The sequence below is a fragment of the Acanthopagrus latus genome, chromosome 5, assembly GCF_904848185.1.
Source record: "Acanthopagrus latus isolate v.2019 chromosome 5, fAcaLat1.1, whole genome shotgun sequence".
NCBI lineage: Eukaryota > Metazoa > Chordata > Actinopteri > Spariformes > Sparidae > Acanthopagrus > Acanthopagrus latus.
In genome coordinates this window covers 19195737-19216554 of record NC_051043.1, presented here as the reverse complement: position 1 = coordinate 19216554, position 20818 = coordinate 19195737, and the positions used below count along the sequence as shown (strand labels likewise).

General features: G+C 39.4%; 1 protein-coding gene across 1 annotated transcript; it reads left to right on the top strand.

The window, feature by feature from the left end:
* Window positions 1-648: 648 nt before the first annotated feature.
* On the top strand, window positions 649-20487 carry jak2b (Janus kinase 2b). The gene is made up of 24 exons (XM_037098752.1): window positions 649-1194; window positions 3315-3545; window positions 4230-4353; window positions 4464-4581; window positions 7168-7313; window positions 7773-8064; window positions 8173-8292; window positions 8930-9087; window positions 9461-9572; window positions 10532-10718; window positions 11609-11733; window positions 11826-11960; window positions 12599-12686; window positions 14422-14549; window positions 14768-14906; window positions 15137-15288; window positions 15440-15590; window positions 16025-16161; window positions 16776-16965; window positions 17077-17201; window positions 17279-17451; window positions 17766-17883; window positions 18895-19008; window positions 19608-20487. Exons 2-24 carry the CDS (start codon window positions 3320-3322, stop codon window positions 19713-19715), a joined length of 3366 nt encoding a protein of 1121 aa, XP_036954647.1. The 5' UTR covers window positions 649-1194; window positions 3315-3319; the 3' UTR covers window positions 19716-20487.
* The last annotated feature ends 331 nt before the right edge of the window (window positions 20488-20818 follow it).

Here is a 20818-nt window from a genome sequence, read left to right as displayed (position 1 = left end):
GCCACTAGTGGTTAATAGTAGTTTTGGTGGGTGGGTGTTGGTTAGGTTGCTGGTTGGTTGATTGACAAGACAAGGGGCCGATTCAGTTTGAAGATGTTACCTTCAGTGGCTCCTCGTAACTTCAACATACCCAGACTGAAAGTTGTATAATAACTTATGAATTCATTAATTGTATGTAGAGAAGTTTTTCCATGCGTTTTTATGAACAGATTTGAACTTATCAGCGATTAGTTGAAATCACAAGTGCCTACTGTAACATATATTATGACTATTATGTTAAACAGTAATATTATACTATGGAGACACTGGTTTTACCACTACATTTAAAAACATTGTGAGGACATCAAATCTAATTTTGCCTGGATCTCTGTGCATACCAATGTAATACTGGACACAATAATGTGTACAATTGTACAGACAATGGTGAGTATGTTTGATTAAATATGCCCAAAGAGGCATCTTCACCCTGTCTTATGGATTGAAACGTACTAATATCTCTTCAGAGTGATGTTTGGTAATATTAGCTGAAAAGTCAATACTGGTGATATTGTACTGGTGATATTTGGTCACTTGTTGAGCTGCTTTTTCATTTGGCTGTGTCGCAATCCTGACATTTCCGACAGCCCGTGAATGCAGCATTAGCATGGTGGGAGAGGCTGGTTTGTTGACTGAGTTGGGGCTTTGGTAGTGCTGTAGCTGCCACTGCTGAACTAGCTAGCTACCCTGTCAGAGTTACAGCTATTCATTTGACAAGTTGTCAATAATGTAACTCTCGTCGTACAACTGCTGCCACCGGTTCCGGCACAATGAGAGGAATTCCGCGTTTTCGGGACATGTTATAACAGAGCACGGCGTGGTTTTAACTAGCTAACAATAGCTTAAGTTACGAGATTGACAAGATAGACGGCTGAAGTTCCTCCGGAGTGAGATGGGCAACGTTAGGCTGAATGAAGGTAGCTAGTGTAGCGGGCTAGCCAGCTGAGTGCGACATGGAAATAAGAATATTTCCAAATGGATTTCGACCATATTGTGAATTGCCATTTATTTGGGTAGTTGTTTGAGTACTGAACTTAAATAACTGGAGCAGCGGTTTCGCAGGGCGTAGTTGTCAAACTGTCGCTCGTCCTGGCTGCATCGCTGGCCTAGGAAGCTAGCAGCAAGCTAGCTAGCTGCACGTCTGGCTCCTCCACCAAAGTAAGTGTACTCTCAGTAATAATTCACTGGCAGCTCTGTTTGGTTTAGTTTTATCAACGTGCACGACCCCACACTGCCAACCTGAAGTTGCTGAAAATACATGTGCATACTCTAACGTTATATATGTATGGCAGTTAACGTCAACTCGTATGGAGGTGGGACTGTGTGGCCGCTTAAGTTAATCTATGGAAGCTAAAGCGAACGGTAGCACGCAAGAGGGCCAGGCCGTGCCTTGATGAATTTGTTCTGCAGCTGAGTTTCTCATAATTTTGCTTAGAAATGTTCAATTTCTGGGTCATTTTGGAATGTGCTACTTGACATAACAGTCATAACAGGCTTTTATGTAAGCGCGGAACTTGACCCAACATCTAACAGAGACCCAAGACTAAAGAATTATCCCCTGTTGTCCTGACATTCTTACTCAGTCATGACTTTGCCTAGTGACTTTGTCCATTCTCAAAATAAAGTGCTCATAAAGTGGGTTATGTGAAGACTTATCATTCTGTTGTGTAACTATCTTGTGCTTCGTAAATTCAGAAGCTTCATGGGAATGTCTTCGTCTGAAGCCCTGTCCCTGTATTCCCAGGCATCCTTGCAGAAATTAAAGAGTATAACTCAAATGCACTAATGTCATAGGTGCCATGGCCTCTTTTTCCCCCCACATTGTGTTTGAAATGTCATTACATCAAACTGTGTGCTGAATGTTTCAGGTTAATGTTTCTCTGATCAAAGATCAGACCATTCATTCAAAGACCATTCATCGATTAAATCTGTCATCATTGGACAGAAAAAATTCTGTCGACAGTTTTGGTGAAGTCTCTTGCCAAATGAAAATGCTGAGCTTTGAAATGAGGGTTGGTTCCTCAAATGTACACATTGTTGTTGTTTTTTATAATTGGTCAGAATGGAATCTCTGTATTTCTTCCAATCTAAGATAGGTATGGTCATGTCACACTATTTTTGACATATACTACGCCGTCAATGGATAAATCAAATTATTGATCAGTAGTGAAACCCTTGCCATTTTTTGCACTCAGATGTTTTATAGCTTTGAATGAAGGTGGATGTTATTAACATTTTTATTAACACAGATCAACAGAAAAGATTAATTATTTTTTGTTTAGAAGGCCAGCTTCATGTTCATTTGAACTTGAACAATGTTGTATTTTTATTTCTAGTGCTTTGGGAGGTTTCTTATATCCCTTTTGTGATTTTTACACCTTTGAATAACGTGTTCCTTTTTCTATGAAGTATGTTTTCTGTTGATGAATCGGCATGTTTTTCTCCGCTGGGATTCAGTGATACAAAACATGAAAGTGGAATAAAAATATCTTTTTACTTATACAACACAATGAATTGATTTGTTTGAATTGATGTCATCCCTTCCTTAATATGATATAACTCTTATCTGCCAAATTAATTTCAGTCATTTCAGTGTTAAAAGCTGAAAGGGGAAAAAAAAAAAAAAGAAAAAAAACATGTTGGGAAATTCGGTCACCGGGCTCTTGAGTTGTTTTTGATTTAACTGAGAATGCCTGGTGGACTGGTTACATATAAAAACGAGGACGGGACCTTCGCAATGACGTAGCCACTTCCGCCCACAGTGTGATATAATACTGTCTTTGAGGCGAGGGGAGTCGGGGTGGGGGGGCTGAATAGCAGCTGTTTGAATGAGGGAATTTGATTATCCTGCCTCTGCTCAGTTTTAAAATGTGTACATCTCCCAGCAAGAATTGTATATAGATTTTTGCCGATTTTAAGTAATTAATGAGAAAATTATACATATGAAACTTGGGTAACTGGCTGAATTGGCATCAAAAATATCTTGCAATGGGGTTGAAATCTCAGTAGTCTTTTTACAGCACAACTCTCGCTGTAATTTATGACACTCACTGAGAGTAGACCTATTTTTAAATTAGATTTACAGATTTTATAACCTCTCTCCAGACAATGGCTCCTCTGCACTGCAGCTTTATGCAATACTTGGATCTTGATAACAGTTTATGCAACAGCTGAGACCATGTACACTAGCTGATGGCGCTTTTTAATTCATCACAATTTGCTGAAAAAAAGAGGAAAATCGTTTTGCCTGCTGACATTTTGCCTCTCACTGATTGAAGGTTGCATGTTGTCGATGGCCTCCCCGCCAGCCATGGACACTCTTACTGACACATGCCCCGCGGTGCACCAGAATGGGACAGCCCATCGGGAATCTGCAGACACAAGGCCGGCCGCTGCTGTTCTGAGACTTCATTTCTACCACAGCAGCCAGGGAGTGGCCGACTTCCTCGGCTACCCTCCTGGGGACTATGTGGCTGAGGAGCTTTGTATAGATGCAGCCAAGGCGTGCAGTGAGTACTCGAGCTGTGCAAGCCACTATAATGCACCCCCATTCATGTGTTTTGCTGTAACTCGGGGCATAGGTCCCAAGATAAGGTTATCAAGAGGCCACAGTGAAACCTATCTGCAGAAAAAGCGTTGGCCCTTTCAATCAATCATCTCAGTGCTTTGTTTTCAGTCTGTCTAACTTTGTTTACTCTGTTGAAGCACAAGCATAAAATATGGTAGCATTTGCTTTGCTTGTTTTATTTTCCTTTGCTGAGGTACAGTTTAAGAGCCAATAAAAGTATGATGCAACTAATACACAGAGCAGGGACATGCGGGGGTTGAGGGTGGGTCTAGACTAGCCTGCATGTTGTTGGGATCGCATGTTTTGTGTTTGATGATGAACTAAACACAACTGACGTTTTGTTAATCTTTATTGCCCTTTTGCTCACCTGTATTTTGGCAAAACAAGCAGATTGCATTCTAAAGCCTATTCTGTTTTGTAGTCCTCTGAGTTGACCCTCAATTATCACAGTTTCTACAAGTGTATTTGTTTTGTTCAATAATTCATATGGATGAACAAGTAAAATTGATTTGGATCAAGCTTGTAACAGACAGTATAGCTAACCGGTACCGTTTCATTGGTAAGACACGTTACATAACTTACCTCACAGACCATAATGTGGAGTCTCTTTCTTTGTCTGCTTTAGGTATATCACCTTTGTACTGCAGCCTTTTTGGTCTCTTCCGAGAACGAGACCGCTTGTGGTTTTCACCCAACCACATCTTTCAGCTTGATGAACTGGCTTCAGAAGATGTGTTTTTCAGGATAAGGTAGCTTGCATTGTTTTGCTTCTGCATTGCCTTTGAGTATCTGTTCCAGATTAAAATTGAAATATCCCTCTTGTGATTTTTTTGCATTTTCTTCACGACCATGTTCACAGGTACTACTTCCCTGGCTGGTACAGTGGTGGTGCATCCCGGGCATATCGATATGGGGTCGCCAAGGGGTCAGAAAGCCCTGTCCTTGATGACTTTGTGATGTTGTACCTTTTCTCTCAGGTGAGTACTTTAGTATTTAGCCAAACTCTTTATTACATAAACTGGTTCCGAATGAGACCTTTTTCAAAGAGGGTCAGTTAAACAATAATATTCAATCCAAAATTGTATTTTTTTTTTGTTTCATACATTACCTTGCCTTTCAGCATTGTAGATCTGTTTGTCCATGGATGTCTTTGGTCAGAAGGATTTCAGAAAATTGACACTGTAAACAACAGGGCTGCCCATTCAAGCAAGGGGTACCAAGAGAGCTGAATTTTTCAGTGAGTGCAGTTATAGCCCTTGTGTGAGAGGGTACGTAGCTATTTTGCTGCTTGCATGCAAAGATCCACACCTTGGTGTACACAAAAAAGTGAACATGAGGGCAAAATTTAATTCACAGTGCACACCAAAGTGTTTGTATAGTGAGGATTTGACAGGTCACTGCAGAGCAGAGCTGTTGTCTGACCGTCTAATTGTTTGTAGTGAAGTTCCTGCCCTTTTGAAAGGTTACAGTCAGCATGCCAGTAAGGCTCAATTACTGTTGCTGCAATGCAAGAAGCTGCTGCAGACTGTTAAGACTTGACTTGACACGTTTTTGATATGGCTATGTCAGTCTTCATGTTTTTTCAATCATGGGATATGGCTGTTCATTGCTAAATTAAATACACACTGAACTCCTGTGTCAGCCGACAAGAATCTCGTTTCAATGCCTTTTTCGTCTTTTTAGTCAGTCAGAGAATGTAAAAGTTGATGCATTTTAGGCGAGGAATAGACAAAGCACAGGATCACGGTTCATATTTGATCAGCACAGCCCAGTTTTTACACTTTGTTCAGAGGTTGGTGAGACACCCATCACTCAATCCAAGGGAGAGAGGGACAGCTCTCTCTCCTGATCCAACTGTACTCTTTGTGTCAGTGGATGCTCACAGACAAAATGCAGCAACAATCTGCAGTTGATATGACAACTTAAAATCCTCCCGATGACAAATTTTGCTAATTTTTGGCAGATTTTTGCTTACATAAAAGTGGGTTTTAGTGCCTTAGTGGTCACAAGAGGAAAGTTTCCCTACAGAGTTCTCTCTGTTATTTTGTGTTTTGATTAGAGTAGATATTCAATTTTGCAGCCAGTCTGTTGGCTGTTTTTGTATTTGGTGAAAGTCAACAGAGTTGTAATCAGGCTTTATTTTATTTTTTGTGTACGTATAGAACAATGTAGGACAGGAGGAGAAAAGTCCTATGGGGACGTCTTCATATCACCTGAGCCCTGAATGCCCTCAGTCAGGGCATGATTTGTATAGACCACATTGCAATAGAGAGAAGATGTGTATTATGGGTGAATCCAGGTAACATGAGCCAGTAATATGACAGGAGCTGAACTCGGTATGACCTGAAGGATTATGTGGAATTATGCCTGTGCTGTTGGCCTGGGAAAAGCCTATAAGGGTGAAGGGAAGCACCATTGCGAGGGTCATTTGAGGGTGCAGCACTCTGTGTGTTTGGCAGAAATTAAGCCATTACACATGCCTTCCTTCAGTCCAGACAGATGTTTAGTTTTTCTTTGTGAAGGATACAATGAATTCCTCACAGTCTAATCTCGAGCTGAGCCTCTGTGTTTGTGATAAAACAAGGCTATTATGACTTGTAAAGGGAAGTGTGTCTCTGTATTCGCCAGTTGGAGGCTAACCAAAGCAACAAAAAGCCTTTGTTTTAGGTAAATGGACTATAAACTATGATAATTTCTGCCGACCACTCAAAATGCTGTATAACCCTTGTCACATTCAACCATTCACTCATACATTCATACACTGATTGTAGAGGCTGCCGTGCAAAAAATTGACCTGCTTTACTGGAGCAACACATTGCCTCCTGTATCAGATATTCAGATAATTCTGTGTCAAACCCCTGTCTGTCTCTCCATTCACCAGCTGAAAATGAAATAAAGTAATAATACATCTCATCTTTTTCATAATGTCCTACTGTTAATGATGAATAATACTATTTGGTTACACCATCCAGTATATGGTCCTCTGTATTCAGACCGAAGCAAATAAACTGAAATGAAAAATGTTGCTTATACTGATTACAATGCAAGCAAAAAGTTGCTAACATGACATCAAACCAACTGACAGGAAGCTTATTCATTCAGTTGTGGTTAGTTGTCATCCTATATCTTTAGTCATACATGGAAAAGTCTGTTCAAGTAACTGACAGCAAGTTATTTTGTACCTTTCTTTTCTCCGAGCTGCTCTTTATCATCTCTTGTTGTCATGAGAATCACATGATAAAGATAAAGATGTAGTATATGAGTATCTGTTCTCAATACCAACAGGTACAGAGAAACAGAGAAAGAATGGGAACACAATTAGTGGATAAATGCACCTGCATAGCACTGGAATTGATTTTATATTCAGTAAACAAGCTGCAACACCATTAACCGGTAAGCTGCTAGGGCTAGGCCTGTTAATTCAGCCTTGCAATGTTATTATAAAACAAAATGAAACAGTGGATATAAACCTAGCCTGACACTGTTTTTTGATAAGAACTAAACCCAAGTACAGGACTGAGACTGTGAATGGGTCTCTCATCTCATCTTATCTCTGTTCGCAGTGGAGAAATGATTTTGTCAGTGGCTTGGTGAAGATTCCCAACTCCCATGAGACTCAAGAAGAGTGTCTTGGCATGGCTGTACTTGACATGACAAGAACAGCCAAGGAGAGACAGCAGTCACCTCTGGACATTTACCACACTATAAGGTACTGGTGAAAAACAGTCTGCTTTCAATCTGATTCTTGTGGAGTTATCCGAAATGAACACCAAATAAGCACTAGTTGATGTAATGTTGGATTTGGTGCCACGTAAAACCTGATTTACCCCCCAAGAATGCTATTTTGTGTCCTTACTTGGAGGAATATTAATACATGCTTCTACATAACTTTTTGTTTGTTTGGTTTCCAAAAACAGCTGTACAAAAACTTTGCTTAAGTAATTTTAATGATAAGTTATGTTCAAATTAGAAAAAATATCTGACCAGCAAGTAACTTAATAAGTAAGAAACTGACAGAGGATTCAGTCATTAACTGCATTACTTTGTACATGTCTTAGCGCTTTATTACCAGCATAAGAACTCAATAAAACAATTAGAACTGCAGGTGATGAAAACATTTAGAAACTGATAGATGAAAAAAATATTTTTCCCTGTTTCATACTTCTAGCTACAAGTCCTTTTTGCCAAAGGACATGCGAGCTCAGATCCAAGATTGCAACTTCTTGACACGCAAGCGAATCCGCTTTCGCTTCAAGCGCTTCATCCAGCAGTTCAGCCAGTGTCGGACCACAGCTCGCGACCTCAAACTCAAGTACCTCATCAGCATGGAGTCCCTAGAGAAGACCTTCTACACAGAGACCTTCCAGGTCAGGGAACCATCCAGTGGACAGCTCATCATCCTGGTGGCAGCAGACAGTGGCATCCAGTGGTGTCGAGAGAAACTGAAAGATTCTGACCAGGTTGGTATCTTGATCTCTGAGTAAGTTGTTCTGTTTCTTTCTTTGGTCCTTTGGGAGTCGGATGCGATAATTTGTTTACATGAGTTGTTTTCTGTTCTGTGTGTCTAGGAGCTGCAGACCTTGTGTGACTTCCCTGATGTCACCGACATCAGCATCAAACAGGCCAGCAAGGAGGGTGCTGCAGAGAGTCGAGTGGTCACCATCAACAAACAAGATGGAAAAAATTTGGTAATCTCACTTTAGGGATGTCTGTCTGTACTCAAAGCATAGACCTTATAAAACATGGACACGGTCTCTGTGACGTCATTCGTAGGTTTCTGAAGAGCCATTGTAAAGCTCAGTGTGGTGCCTTCAGGGATGGAAGGAAGCAGACCGAATGAAGCCTGGTTACTCACAGCTAGCTGTTGATCAAACGATTATGCCTTGATATAACTTAAGCAAGCTAATGTATAAAAATTCACCCATATAGTTGTCACAAATGGGGAAATTAACTATAGAAGCCAAAACCCTTTTTGGACCAAGCTTCACCAGTTATTTCTGCTGGAAAGTTGAGCATTTCTAACAAAGGATCTTTAATGATCAATACCCTTTTGGAGCCGGCCACAAGTGGGCATTTGAGGAACTGCAGTTTTTGGTACTTAGTCTACTTATTGCGTTGGTGTCATTTTTCCACCCCAGAGGTTGCCACTTGATTGTCAGCATGCAAAGAGACTCCTTTCTGACTACAGTATGTTGGCAATTTCTGTAACACTCTCAGTGAGTTGTAAAAGTCAAATAGAGAGAAAAATAATACACTATTTAGTGGTAGTTGGAGAATGGTGAAAGTTTACACATCATGTCAAACAGTGGCTTTTATTTATTTCAGGAGCTAGAGTTCTCCAGCCTCTCTGAAGCCCTCTCCTTTGTGTCCCTCATCGATGGTTACTATCGGCTGACTACAGATGCACATCACTACCTTTGTAAAGAAGTGGCTCCTCCAAGACTCGTGGAGTACATTGCCTCCCATTGCCACGGCCCCATCGCGTAAGTGACGAATAACAAAGCTTTACCTATTTTCTAACAACATCATCTGTAACAGCTGTCACTTAATTAAAAAAAAAAAAAAAAAAGAGACAACAACAAAACAAGTTTTCATGGCCTCACTTATCTAACAGACTTACAGATGACTCATTACATTTGTGGACACAACATCCAATTTTTCAGAATTCTCTAATTGGCACTGGCAACTGGCAAACCAACAGTCAGATCCTCTTCACAGAGTGATTAACCTGGCAAAATTCTTACACAGGAAGGTAGAAGATTAAGAAATTGCTGCCCAAATTTACTAGCTTTACTTTGTGGTTGGTGTCTATGTCTTCTTCTAGCACTTGTTGTACTTTTTTCTTTGTTGTTGCAGAATGGAGTTTGCCATCAATCGGCTTCAGAAAAGTGGAAACAAGCAAGGATTGTTCATTTTGAGATGCAGTCCTAAAGACTTCGACAAGTATTTTCTGACTTTCCCTGTTGAGGTAGATAACACTTATCTTTGGTAATTTTGCACCTTTTAATGTTTGTATTGATTATTCAGGCAGACTGCAATACAGTAAATATTCTCCTGCTTTGATATGTGTGACTGAGAAGCTTACATTGATTTGCTTTTTTTTTGTTACCAAAATGTATCAATCTTCTCAACTTCTTTAATGTAATCTTTAATATATGAGAAAAACAGAAGTACTTGCTAAATAAATGAACGTTGACAAAATAATCTTTTAAATCATCAGGATATAATTGATCTTAGAGTTAGGAAAAACATTAAGGTTAGACTGATAATAGCACTGTGTCTAAAAACAAAGCCTCATCGTTTTATTGGTGCCAAAACAAAGGGCTTTGACAGGGAACACTTGATCCTGGCTGAACTGATGCGACACAAATGCAAGGCAGAATACCTTATTGCATCTAACATGTAGCATTGCATTAGGTTATAGTTACACAATCCTGCCTAATCCAGTGCTACTGTCCTTGTGAACAGGGCGGAAGAAACTGCACCATAAACTAATGCAATTTTTGAGAGCTTCTAGCTTTATTACCCCCTCCAAGTAATTTCATTTCAGCAAACCTCCTGGACTAGTGTCACAGTCATACTCATTGTTGTATTACTGTCCAATCATATCAATTTCTGCTGCAGCTGCACAATTTGTAGAAATATTATCGAAATTCCAATATGGCCAGGTGCTGCAGTAATGCTGAGATGTCCTGGCCTGCAAATCTTTTTCTCCAGATGTAAGAAAACATGTTTGTTCGGTAAAGACCAACAAATGTCACATCCTCAGTTGTCAAAAAGTCTTCATGAGGCAAAGATGATCATTTCCGTTTATCCGAATTATATTGCTATTGTATCATCTGTCAAAAATAATCTCTATGATTTTTTTTCTCCATAATGTGCAGCCTCTCATTTCAACCGGTCTGCCCTTCTCTTTTTGTCTTCTAGGTCTATGATACTGTAGAATACAAACACTGCCAGATAACCAGGTCATCCAACGGGGAGTTTAACCTCAGCGGAACCAAAAGAAACTTCAGCAGCTTGCAGGAACTACTGTGCTGCTACCAAAAGGAAACTGTGCGTTCTGACAGCATCATTTTCCAGTTCAGCAAATGCTGTCCACCTAAATCCAAAGGTAAAACTAACAGACTCTAGATTTATTAGGTTTAGGATATATATTACTGGTAGATTAATGACTGTGTAATTAAAGTGGCTACATGTTTTTTATATAGACAGGATGTCATTTTTATTTGCATGCACAGCACACACAATGGCAAAAAATATTGAGTTTGGCAGAAAGGAGTTGAGGAAGAGATTCTTCATAACTTTGTGAATTGGAGAAAATGTCACATATGCTAAGAAGGATGCACCCCTTTTTATCCCTTTCTATCTAGTGATTTATAAGCATAGCTTAGTTAATTAGTTTAAACACTGAAGATCTCAATCACATGTGTATAATCACATGTGTGTATCGGAATCTGCTACCCATTTACAAGCACATTAAATGAGCTGGTCAGGCTGGTTTCCCCTGATGCCTCCAGCTGTAGGCAGCTAGTTTTTAAGATCTGCCAAACACAGACAACATTTTGGACTGCTGTTAAGAAAATCCATCCCCAAAGAAGGGATCAACTGCACTGTAGGAGTTGAAGTGTATCTTGTGCACCCTTATGTGATGCTAATTGCATATGGGTAAAGTAAAATAAAGTCATTACTGTGGTCAAGAATTTAAAGTGAGGTAGAGTATTGATTGTCTAAATTGAGATGCATGAAGTACAAACTGAAAACCAGGATGACTTCCTGGTGTCTAAATATAATTACACCACAACTGGTCCGAGTTAGCATTTTTGATAACGTGGTAAATACATTACCACAGAATTTTATAATTAAGATGGTATGAGTTTGTCACATATTCTATCTCTGACCCATGTTGTGATTTCCAAAGATTCTCTGTCAGTTTTTTCAACTTCTTTGATTATAAATCTTTCTCTTGTCTGAAAGATTGTTTTTTTTTCTCTCCACCAACAGAAAAGTCCTGCCTCCTCGTGTGCAGGAGCAACAAGGGCTCTGAAGTGCCTCTATCTCCATCACTACATCGACACAACATCAGTCAAATGGTGTTTCACAAGATCAGGAAAGAAGATCTGGAATTTGTGAGTCAACTTTGCATGTTCAGGTCTATCATATTCCCTTGCCTGCACATAAAAATTTACGATACGATTTACAATAATGGTCTTCCTTTCAGATGGAGAGTCTGGGTCAAGGGACATTTACCAAGATCTTCAAAGGGGTTCGCAAGGAGCTGGGAGACTATGGACAAGTGCACCAAACTGAAGTGGTCATGAAAGTACTGGACCAGGCCCACAGGAATTATTCTGAGGTCTGTGGCTATTAGGATGTGCAAAATGTTTTGTTTTGCAGGGACACAATTTTTTTATTGTTAAAAACACAATGAAAAGATATTGAATGTTGCTGCTGATGAACCTGAAACAGATTTGAGAGGGGGAAACCTCACCTTTATTTAGGCAGCGGCTGTAGTGATTGTTTAGATCTTATTCTTTTAATTGTGCACTCTCTTATAGATCACATTAGCATAGAGCTAAAATGATTTGGCAATTCATTTATCGTTTGACTTAAGATTAACTGAAATCTTAGTGGTGATAATCAGTTAATCGTTTCAGTCATTCTTCAGGCAAAAATGTCAAATCTTCAATGGTTTCCAGTCCTCAGTTTTTAGGATTTACTGCTTTTCTTTGTCATCAAGACTGTAATTTGGGAAAATACCCACTTGTTACATCTGAGACTTTTGATTTTGAGAGTTCTGATTTAGTCTCTGATTACTCACATTAATAGAGCATGGACACTGTGTCTTTTAATATGGGCACCTGACTATTGTGCTTAGACAGACATGGAAAAATTGTGGACTTATTTTTTAATTCAATATTAAGATGATACGTACATTCTGGTAATCATATGCACAAAAATAATTTGGGTTTTTTGTCTTCTCCCGTCCTACAGTCGTTCTTTGAAGCTGCCAGCATGATGAGCCAGTTGTCCCATAAGCACCTGATCCTTAACTATGGCGTGTGTGTCTGTGGAGAAGAGAGTAAGTCAGCCTCAGAGGCACACTAGCCATGTTTAGAATAGAATGTTTATTGTCATTGTTTCAGAAACAATGAAACACAGATAGATAGCAGCATCTGACAAATATATATCAAAGATAAACAAGAATATAAAAAATGCATAAAACACAAAAATCGAATATATATAGAATATATATATACAACAGTAGTATATATTTTTTATATATATATATATATATATATATATATATATTATATATATATATATACCCTAACCCTATCTTTATATATATATATATATATATATATATATATATATATATATATATATATATATATATATATATATATATAGAATATATAAATAGACATAAGTAACAAGAGATTCAAGTACTGACAAGATAAATAGACAAAAGATTCAATCAATGTTAATTCACGCAGCAGTCAGCAGAAACACCTGATCCATCATGAGTTGAATGTTCGCTAAGTCAGAGTTTTTTCAGCAAATCCATTTCTATCAAATATTTTGCATAACTCCTTCCAAAAAAGACAAAAAACACAAATTTACAATTTCATTTTTTTTTTAATTTAATTTTTTTTTCTGTTTTTTTGTTCCATTTCCAAATAATTTCTAATGCAGTGCTCTTCAAAATGCACATAAAATGCTTTATGGAAACACGGCTAGTGTCAACTTGTTGGCGAACTGTCTGTCTTCATTCAACCTAACAGTGAGAAGAAAAAGAAGAACCCTCTCCCTCAGTTGCCATTCATTTGATGGACATTATGAGCTTATGTCCTTATGGTCTAATGATGTCAAGAGTCTACCGTGCTTGACTCTAATCTTGACCAGACTCTGTTAGCCTGAGGCTCAATGCAGTGATTAAACCAGGCCTGGTGGGCTATTCTTAGGAGGATTACAATACCCTTCCCCAGAAACTCTTTAACCTGACCACTCTCCCTTCACATCACAGGACTTCTGATGCTACTATAGGCAGACAGTCACATGTCTACATTGCTGCATGTCTTCATTATCAGTGTTGGCTTTGATCAGTTAGAAATGTCAATATGATTTGGAAAGAAATATCTGCAAAATGTGGCTACTGGCAAAACAACTTGTAGATTTGTTGTAGTAGTGGCCATTATTTGTACAGATTGCAATAGCTGTCAGTGTACTAGACCCTTTGAGGTACACTAAATATAATGTGATATCAAAATATCTCAATTGAATCACTGTAGTTTAGAAGAACATTTTACAGCTGATAGACTAAACAAAACCATCACCTTCATCCAAAATAATGGAGGCAAACTTAGTAATGGTCGATATGCTAAGAAAATACATAAAACACTTCTTAAAACTCAAATATACCATATCATATCCTTGACAGTTTCTTAAGCATCATAATACCTGCTCTCTTGCATGTGGCTTTGGTTAACACGGCTTGCAAAGTGGCTCATACTGATGTTTAAAGGGGCTTAGCAGAATCCATTTCTATACTAATGTTAGCCACTGTTGCTCTTTAGTAGCAGAGCAGAGACAAGGCACTCGAGAATTGGCATTAAGTCTTTGGACTGTTGTAGAAAATTGTGTCGTTCACAAATAAACCTACAATCTTGCAGCATTAAACAACTTTAAAAAAATCGTCAGCAAAATTGTTTAGGCAACCAAGAGAGACGGGGAGGGTCTTATTCTTCATGGCACATTACAATCTGCACACTTAGGCCAACCTCAGCTAAACATGAAGCTGTGTTTTCTTTCAGATATCATGGTGCAGGAGTATGTGAAGTTTGGTTCACTGGACACCTACTTGAAGAAGAACAAAAACTCCATTAACATCCTGTGGAAGCTGGAGGTGGCTAAACAGCTGGCCTGGGCAATGAACTTCCTGGTATGAATCTGCATTTAGTACAAGATTTAATTCCAAGTCACTTAAAGTACTGATGAATATCAGTTTGTCTGCATCTCACACAAAGTTTTATAGCTGCTAAGTTAACAAGTGTAATTTGATCGACGTACTTTGATACTGAAATAATGAAAAGTGATTGAGTGATTGGTTTCTTTGTGTTGGTAAGAGAATGATTCATCTCTTCTTTTCTGAATGTACAGGAAGAAAAACATCTTGTCCATGGAAATGTCTGCGCTAAAAACGTTCTTCTGATCAGAGAGGACGACCGGAGGGCTGGGAACCCCCCCTTCATCAAACTGAGCGACCCTGGCATCAGCATCACTGTCCTGCCCAAAGAAAGTGAGTTTATGGCCATCCTCAGCCAAAGTGTAATACATGTGTCCAATCAGCAGGGGGCAGTGCTTCAACAGCAATGTGATGTTAAATCCACATTGCATTGGATTGCTTCAGACTTTGTGGCACTTAATTACAGAAAACTGAAATGTTGCCTGAAAATGTCTTTGATGTCATTGAAATTTAACAGTTCACTTACTAACTCTGGGGGGTTAAATGATTTTGTTTCTGATCAGTCTTGATTGAGAGGATCCCTTGGGTGCCCCCTGAGTGTATCGGGGATCCTGCCAACCTGTGCCTGGCTGTGGACAAGTGGAGCTTTGGCACCACACTATGGGAGATCTGCAGTGGTGGGGAGAAACCATTAGCAACACTGGACAACACTAAGGTAGGTCTGGGTGCTGTGACCTAAAATATATCCTGTATTAATTTTCAGGCTTCCTAATATGTATTTAGATTCTTTATATCATTAGGAGTTGTGTATGAGCATTACTTGTATCCGTCACTGAACTACACTAAGACTTGAATGGTTTATGCAGAAAGTGCTGTTCTATGAGGACCACCACCAGCTTCCTGCACCAAAATGGACTGAACTGGCAAATTTGATCACCAGCTGCATGGACTACGAGCCCACGTTCAGGCCCACATTTCGTGCCGTCATCCGGGACCTCCACAGCCTCTTCACACCAGGTTGGTCTATAGCTCTGATCAACTGCTCAGCCACACTGCCCCTCCTGGTGTCCCAACAGGGAATCTAGGTCACACCAGTGTAGAATCTCAAATGTCTCCGGACACTTAGCCCCAGACCTCACTCATATTTATCATGGTGTCTTCAGGAATATGCCAGTGAAAACAGAGTCTCCTAGTCTTCATTAGGTTAACATTAGCTGTTATATGAAATCAGTAGAGGAATAGAGTAGATGACAAAATCAATATCAGTTTCATCTCTCTGTGATCAGATTGGTCCCAGATAGCTTTTGGACAAGAGGAACCAGTGCTAGAGAGACTTAAGGGTCCACTTTAGCCTGTCTAAAGTGACTTTAAATCTCTCAGTAGGTGATGATTCGCACAATTTCTGAGCTGTCATTTTATCTCTTGAATGATTCTTGTCTTTGTGTCCCCAGACTATGAATTGATTGTGGATAGTGACATCCTACCAAACAGGGCAGTGGGCCCTGGCTGGTCGACGGGAGGTTTTGAGAGTCAGGAGCCAGCTCAGTTTGAAGAGAGACACCTCATATTCTTACAGCAGCTGGGCAAGGTTTGTAGTTCTGTAGAAACTGTGAGTTTAAGTGCAAATCAGTCTCATGTTAATAAGCTTGGCTTACCTTGCTTGAAAGGTGCTCCTACAGTATGGTGCTTCCATTGGGAGATGTTTTTTCCTTGAATTCCTTGGGTTAAAACATTTTTTGCATGCATTTCCTCGAAAGGGACTGAACCCTAAAGTCAGGCAGTATTTGTGTCATGTTGTAGTTATTACAATTTAGAGGTATATTTGGTTTAGTCATATTTTTCATAATAGGGTTATAATGAGTATACTGTAAATACCTTACAGATGGATTATTATATATATTTAGCCAGTAACTGAGATGCTAACATTTCCTTTGTTTGTACCACATGACCCTCTTCTTTTCATCAAGTTATCTGCAGATGTAGTGGCAGAAGTCAATCAAAAATAATACAAATTGCACTACACCATGCTAAATTCACTAAACGTTTTCTGCTGTTGTGCTGGAGAAGAGCTGTTCGATGTTTATTGATATTAACAGACTAGCATCAAAGTTCACACCGGTCAGCATCTGGCTACTCTAAGAAATAGAGTAAAATATGGAATTAAAGTAATGACGGCTCACTTCAGTTGTTCTTCTCTTAAAGGGAAACTTTGGCAGTGTGGAGATGTGTAGATATGACCCTCTTCAGGACAACACTGGAGAGGTAGTTGCTGTGAAGAAACTCCAGCACAGCACTGCAGAGCACATTCGGGACTTTGAGCGAGAGATCGAGATCCTGAAATCTCTGCAGCACGAGAACATTGTCAAGTACAAAGGCGTTTGCTACAGCGCAGGTACAGCTGACTTATAACTAATACCCTCAATTCTCCTAATATGCCAGAGTTGAAAACTCTGAGGCTGTAAATTTAAGACTCGCTGGCTGACAGTTTTGGCTTCTCTTTCAGGGCGACGAAATCTCCGTCTCATTATGGAATACCTTCCCTTTGGAAGTCTGCGAGATTACCTCATGAAAAACAAGGAGCGGATCGACCACATGAAGCTTGTGCATTACACGTCTCAGATCTGCAAGGTATTTGCCCCTGTACAGTTTTGTCACATGCTGATCACCAGAGTTACAAATGTAATGCATTTTTGTTTTTCCAACAGGGTATGGAGTATCTGTCAAACAAGCGTTATATCCACAGAGACCTGGCAACACGAAATATACTTGTGGAAAGCGAGCTGAGAGTGAAGATCGGAGATTTCGGCCTCACCAAAGTTCTGCCTCAGGACAAAGAGTACTACATGGTCAAAGAGCCGGGAGAGAGTCCCATTTTCTGGTCAGGCTTCTCTTATTTTTACCTTTTAGTGTTCTTATCTCTTCAGCTTCGTCATATAAGGAAGTATGATTTTATGTAAGAAAATTGTGCGCATACTTGTTTTTGTTTAATTCTATCAAAACTAGCCTTTTGAGGAGGTTTATTGCTATGATTCTTGTCATGGCTAGCACATAATTCATGAATATTAACCCCAGGGTTTTACCCTGTGGAAACAATGTCACCTGTCCTAGAACTCCATTTGCAAGACTCAGATACCTTGTTTAGAGAAGCCAAGCAGGCAGCGTCAGACAGTTAAGGTATGTTGATTTTTCTAGGTATGCTCCCGAGTCATTGACAGAGAGCAAGTTTTCTGTGGCGTCAGATGTCTGGAGCTTTGGAGTGGTGCTCTATGAGCTCTTCACACACAGTGACAAGAACAGCAGCCCTCCTGCAGTAAGTGATAACACGCACTCGCATACATGCATTGAGCTGCACATTTGTGGTGCACCTTTAGACGAATTTCCCTGACATTTACTTTGCAAACATTGTTTTAATAGAAAAAAATAGTATTGACAAAATGTTGCATCAGCCAGATCTTCAGAATGACTCATTTAACAGTAGGTTTGTGCCCTCATCACTCTGACCTCATGACATCCAATTTTTTATTTAAGAAATTGGCATTACCAATTTGCTACAGCTACAGGCGAGATATCAGATACAGTACATCTAATTTGAATCCAACCCAGGGATATTTGTTCTTTTTCACTCCACTCTTTCCACACATTTCCTGTTTGCCTCTCAACTTGTACTATGAATTAAATGTTAAGAGGGTAATCTAGGGTAACTGAGCTCACAAAAAACAAATATATGGAAGCAGTGTGTTGAAGTGACATGTTGGACACCTGCCAAGTGAACAAATTGATTGACCACTAGGAACTGACCTGTAAACCTGTCAGTGCTGTACAGACAATTTATAGATTTGACATCTGGTTCATGTTCTGCAAGAAGAACAAACAAGCCGAACAGCTCCATTGTCACAGCTCCAGGGGAAGAGGCCTTACTTTGCCCTCATACCTGAGCCATTGCACCTCAAGGTGTGTACATAAGTGCGTTCAAATAAGGTCATCTTTTCATAGTGTACATACATCAATAGACTACTGAGACACAATTAAATATTCTCTACATGCCTACGCCATAAATAAAGAAGCTTTCTCACGCTATGCTTGACAAAGTGAAAGTGTTCTGCTGACTGTAATAATATTTCTCAACTCAGATTGATCCACATGTTTGGCTTTGCTACAGTCATGACAGATGCATTGCTTAAGTTGTTGACTTAAAATTACTGTAAATCTACATGTATGAATTTGGAGGCATTTTTGCTATCTTATCTTCTTTTTGTTTTCTGTAATAAAAATCAGTTTTGAAGTTTGTCTGTGTCTGAGCTGTCACCATTCTACCCCTCAGGTTTTTATGTCCATGATGGGGAATGACAAACAGGGACAGTTAATTGTCTATCACCTCATCGAGCTCCTCAAGTCAGGCAGCAGGCTGCCCCAACCACTGGGGTGTCCCACAGAGGTAAGAATGTTTGTTAGTTGCCTTTTGACATTATCTTTGTTTCATCTCTCTATGTCAAAATATTTATCTTGTATTGTCTTTCTCCTGCTGAAATACAAAGTAGTAGCAACAATATTTTCTGGAAACAGAAAACAATTCCAAAAGGAATAGGATTTATTTCATATGGCAATCAACAAGTTGACTGACATAGGAAATAAATCCTATTCCGTTTGTTACATGACTGAGCAGTTGGACAACTTGTTTGTATTTTATTATATTTTAAAGAAAAGATGGCTTAAACATTCAGAACATGTTTTGTTAAATGACAGGTTGTGCTGCCCCCTGAAACTGTCAAAAAGAAAAGATGGCTTAAACATTTACAACATGTTTTTTTAAATGACAGGTTGTGCTGCCTGCTGAAACTGTCAAAAAGAAAAGATGGCTTAAACATTTACAACATGTTTTTTTAACTGACAGGTTGTGCTGCCCGCTGAAATTGTCAAAAAGAAAAAACATGGCTCATTGGCTGTCAGAATAGGGTGTGACTGACTTGTAATGAGTTTGCTCATCTCAAGCATCCACAAATAATTTTCTTTCCTTCTCCATGCTTTCTCACTCAGATACATGAAATCATGGAGGAGTGCTGGGACAACGACCCCTGTTTGCGTCCTTCTTTCAAGGAGCTTGCTCTGCGCATCGACCTGTTCAGGGACAGTAAGGAGTTTTAGACAGAGAAATCACCTCAAGTGCCGTGCTCATCATCAGCCGAGTCTCTCTTAACATTGTCGCCATGTTTGTGGACAAAGGCCAAAACAAGGTCCTTCTGCTGTTGAGTGGCAGCGTTTTGCAAAGCTGATTGTGACTGGAAGAGCGGTGGTTAGAAACCAGGACCAGCTCAGAAACTACTGCCAAGGTGCCTTTAAGCAAGGCACTCCACACCCATTTCTATAGTACAGCAGCTCAGTGGCAAGCAGCAGACTGGAAATGGCGGCTTGGATTCAAGGAACTGCTGTTGCTGAAAAAGAGCAGATGTGTTGGGTCAAACATCTGGATAAAGTTTTATAAGAAGAGCTTTTGAAGACTGTGAGTAGACTATTACCAGGCCTAAAGCTAGTGATGCTTGTGTCAAACAAGTTGTGTGTCTAAGTGTGTGTGTGTGAGAGAGAGTGAGAGAGACTGTGTGTTTGTTTGTTTGTGTCCATACATACAGCTAGCAGGGCTGGCTCTTGCCATCCCCTTTTCCCCTCACCTAAAGAAAATTGACTTTCTATGTATGTGTATATAAATACAGTATCATTGTGTACATATGTCCAGAAAAATTTTATAATTTTATAAAATGAAAATATAGTAAAATACTATATTTGAACTGCCAGCAAAATGTCAGTGTAAATGAAGTACATACAAAGGTGATTTAAAATCCATTCTTGTTTTATGTTTTCATTGTGAGAGGTGGTGTGTAAATTAAAGAAGTTTAATTCCACAATAAATCTGTTCAGTGAATTCTTGTCTCTCGCCGTGAAACTACTCATTGTTTCCACAGTGTGCGGTAAAATAAATGTGCAGTTAAAACAGTGAATTGGATATTGTGAAGCAAAAACCAGCTGAGAAGCTTGAGAACAAAATAGTTCTGAAATATAATTTTGAGAGGGAAGGGCTCAAATAAGTTGAATTCTCTATATTTAGAAAGATGTTTTCTTCAAGTTTTTCAAACACATTCAAATCTGCACCGTATTGGACTGTTTCATTTTGCTGATAGATTAAAAAGCCAACAGGGTGTAGAAATTGTGTGCCTCTTTCCTCATGACAGCTTGGTTTCTAGAGCAGACCAGAT

Coding starts and splice junctions, on each gene's coding strand:
- jak2b (XM_037098752.1), top strand. CDS start 3,320: ATGTTGTCGATGGCCTCCCCGCCAGCCATGGACACTCTTACTGACACA. Junction 3,546..4,229: donor AGATGCAGCCAAGGCGTGCA/GTGAGTACTCGA, acceptor TGTCTGCTTTAG/GTATATCACCTTTGTACTGC. Junction 4,354..4,463: donor GATGTGTTTTTCAGGATAAG/GTAGCTTGCATT, acceptor CCATGTTCACAG/GTACTACTTCCCTGGCTGGT.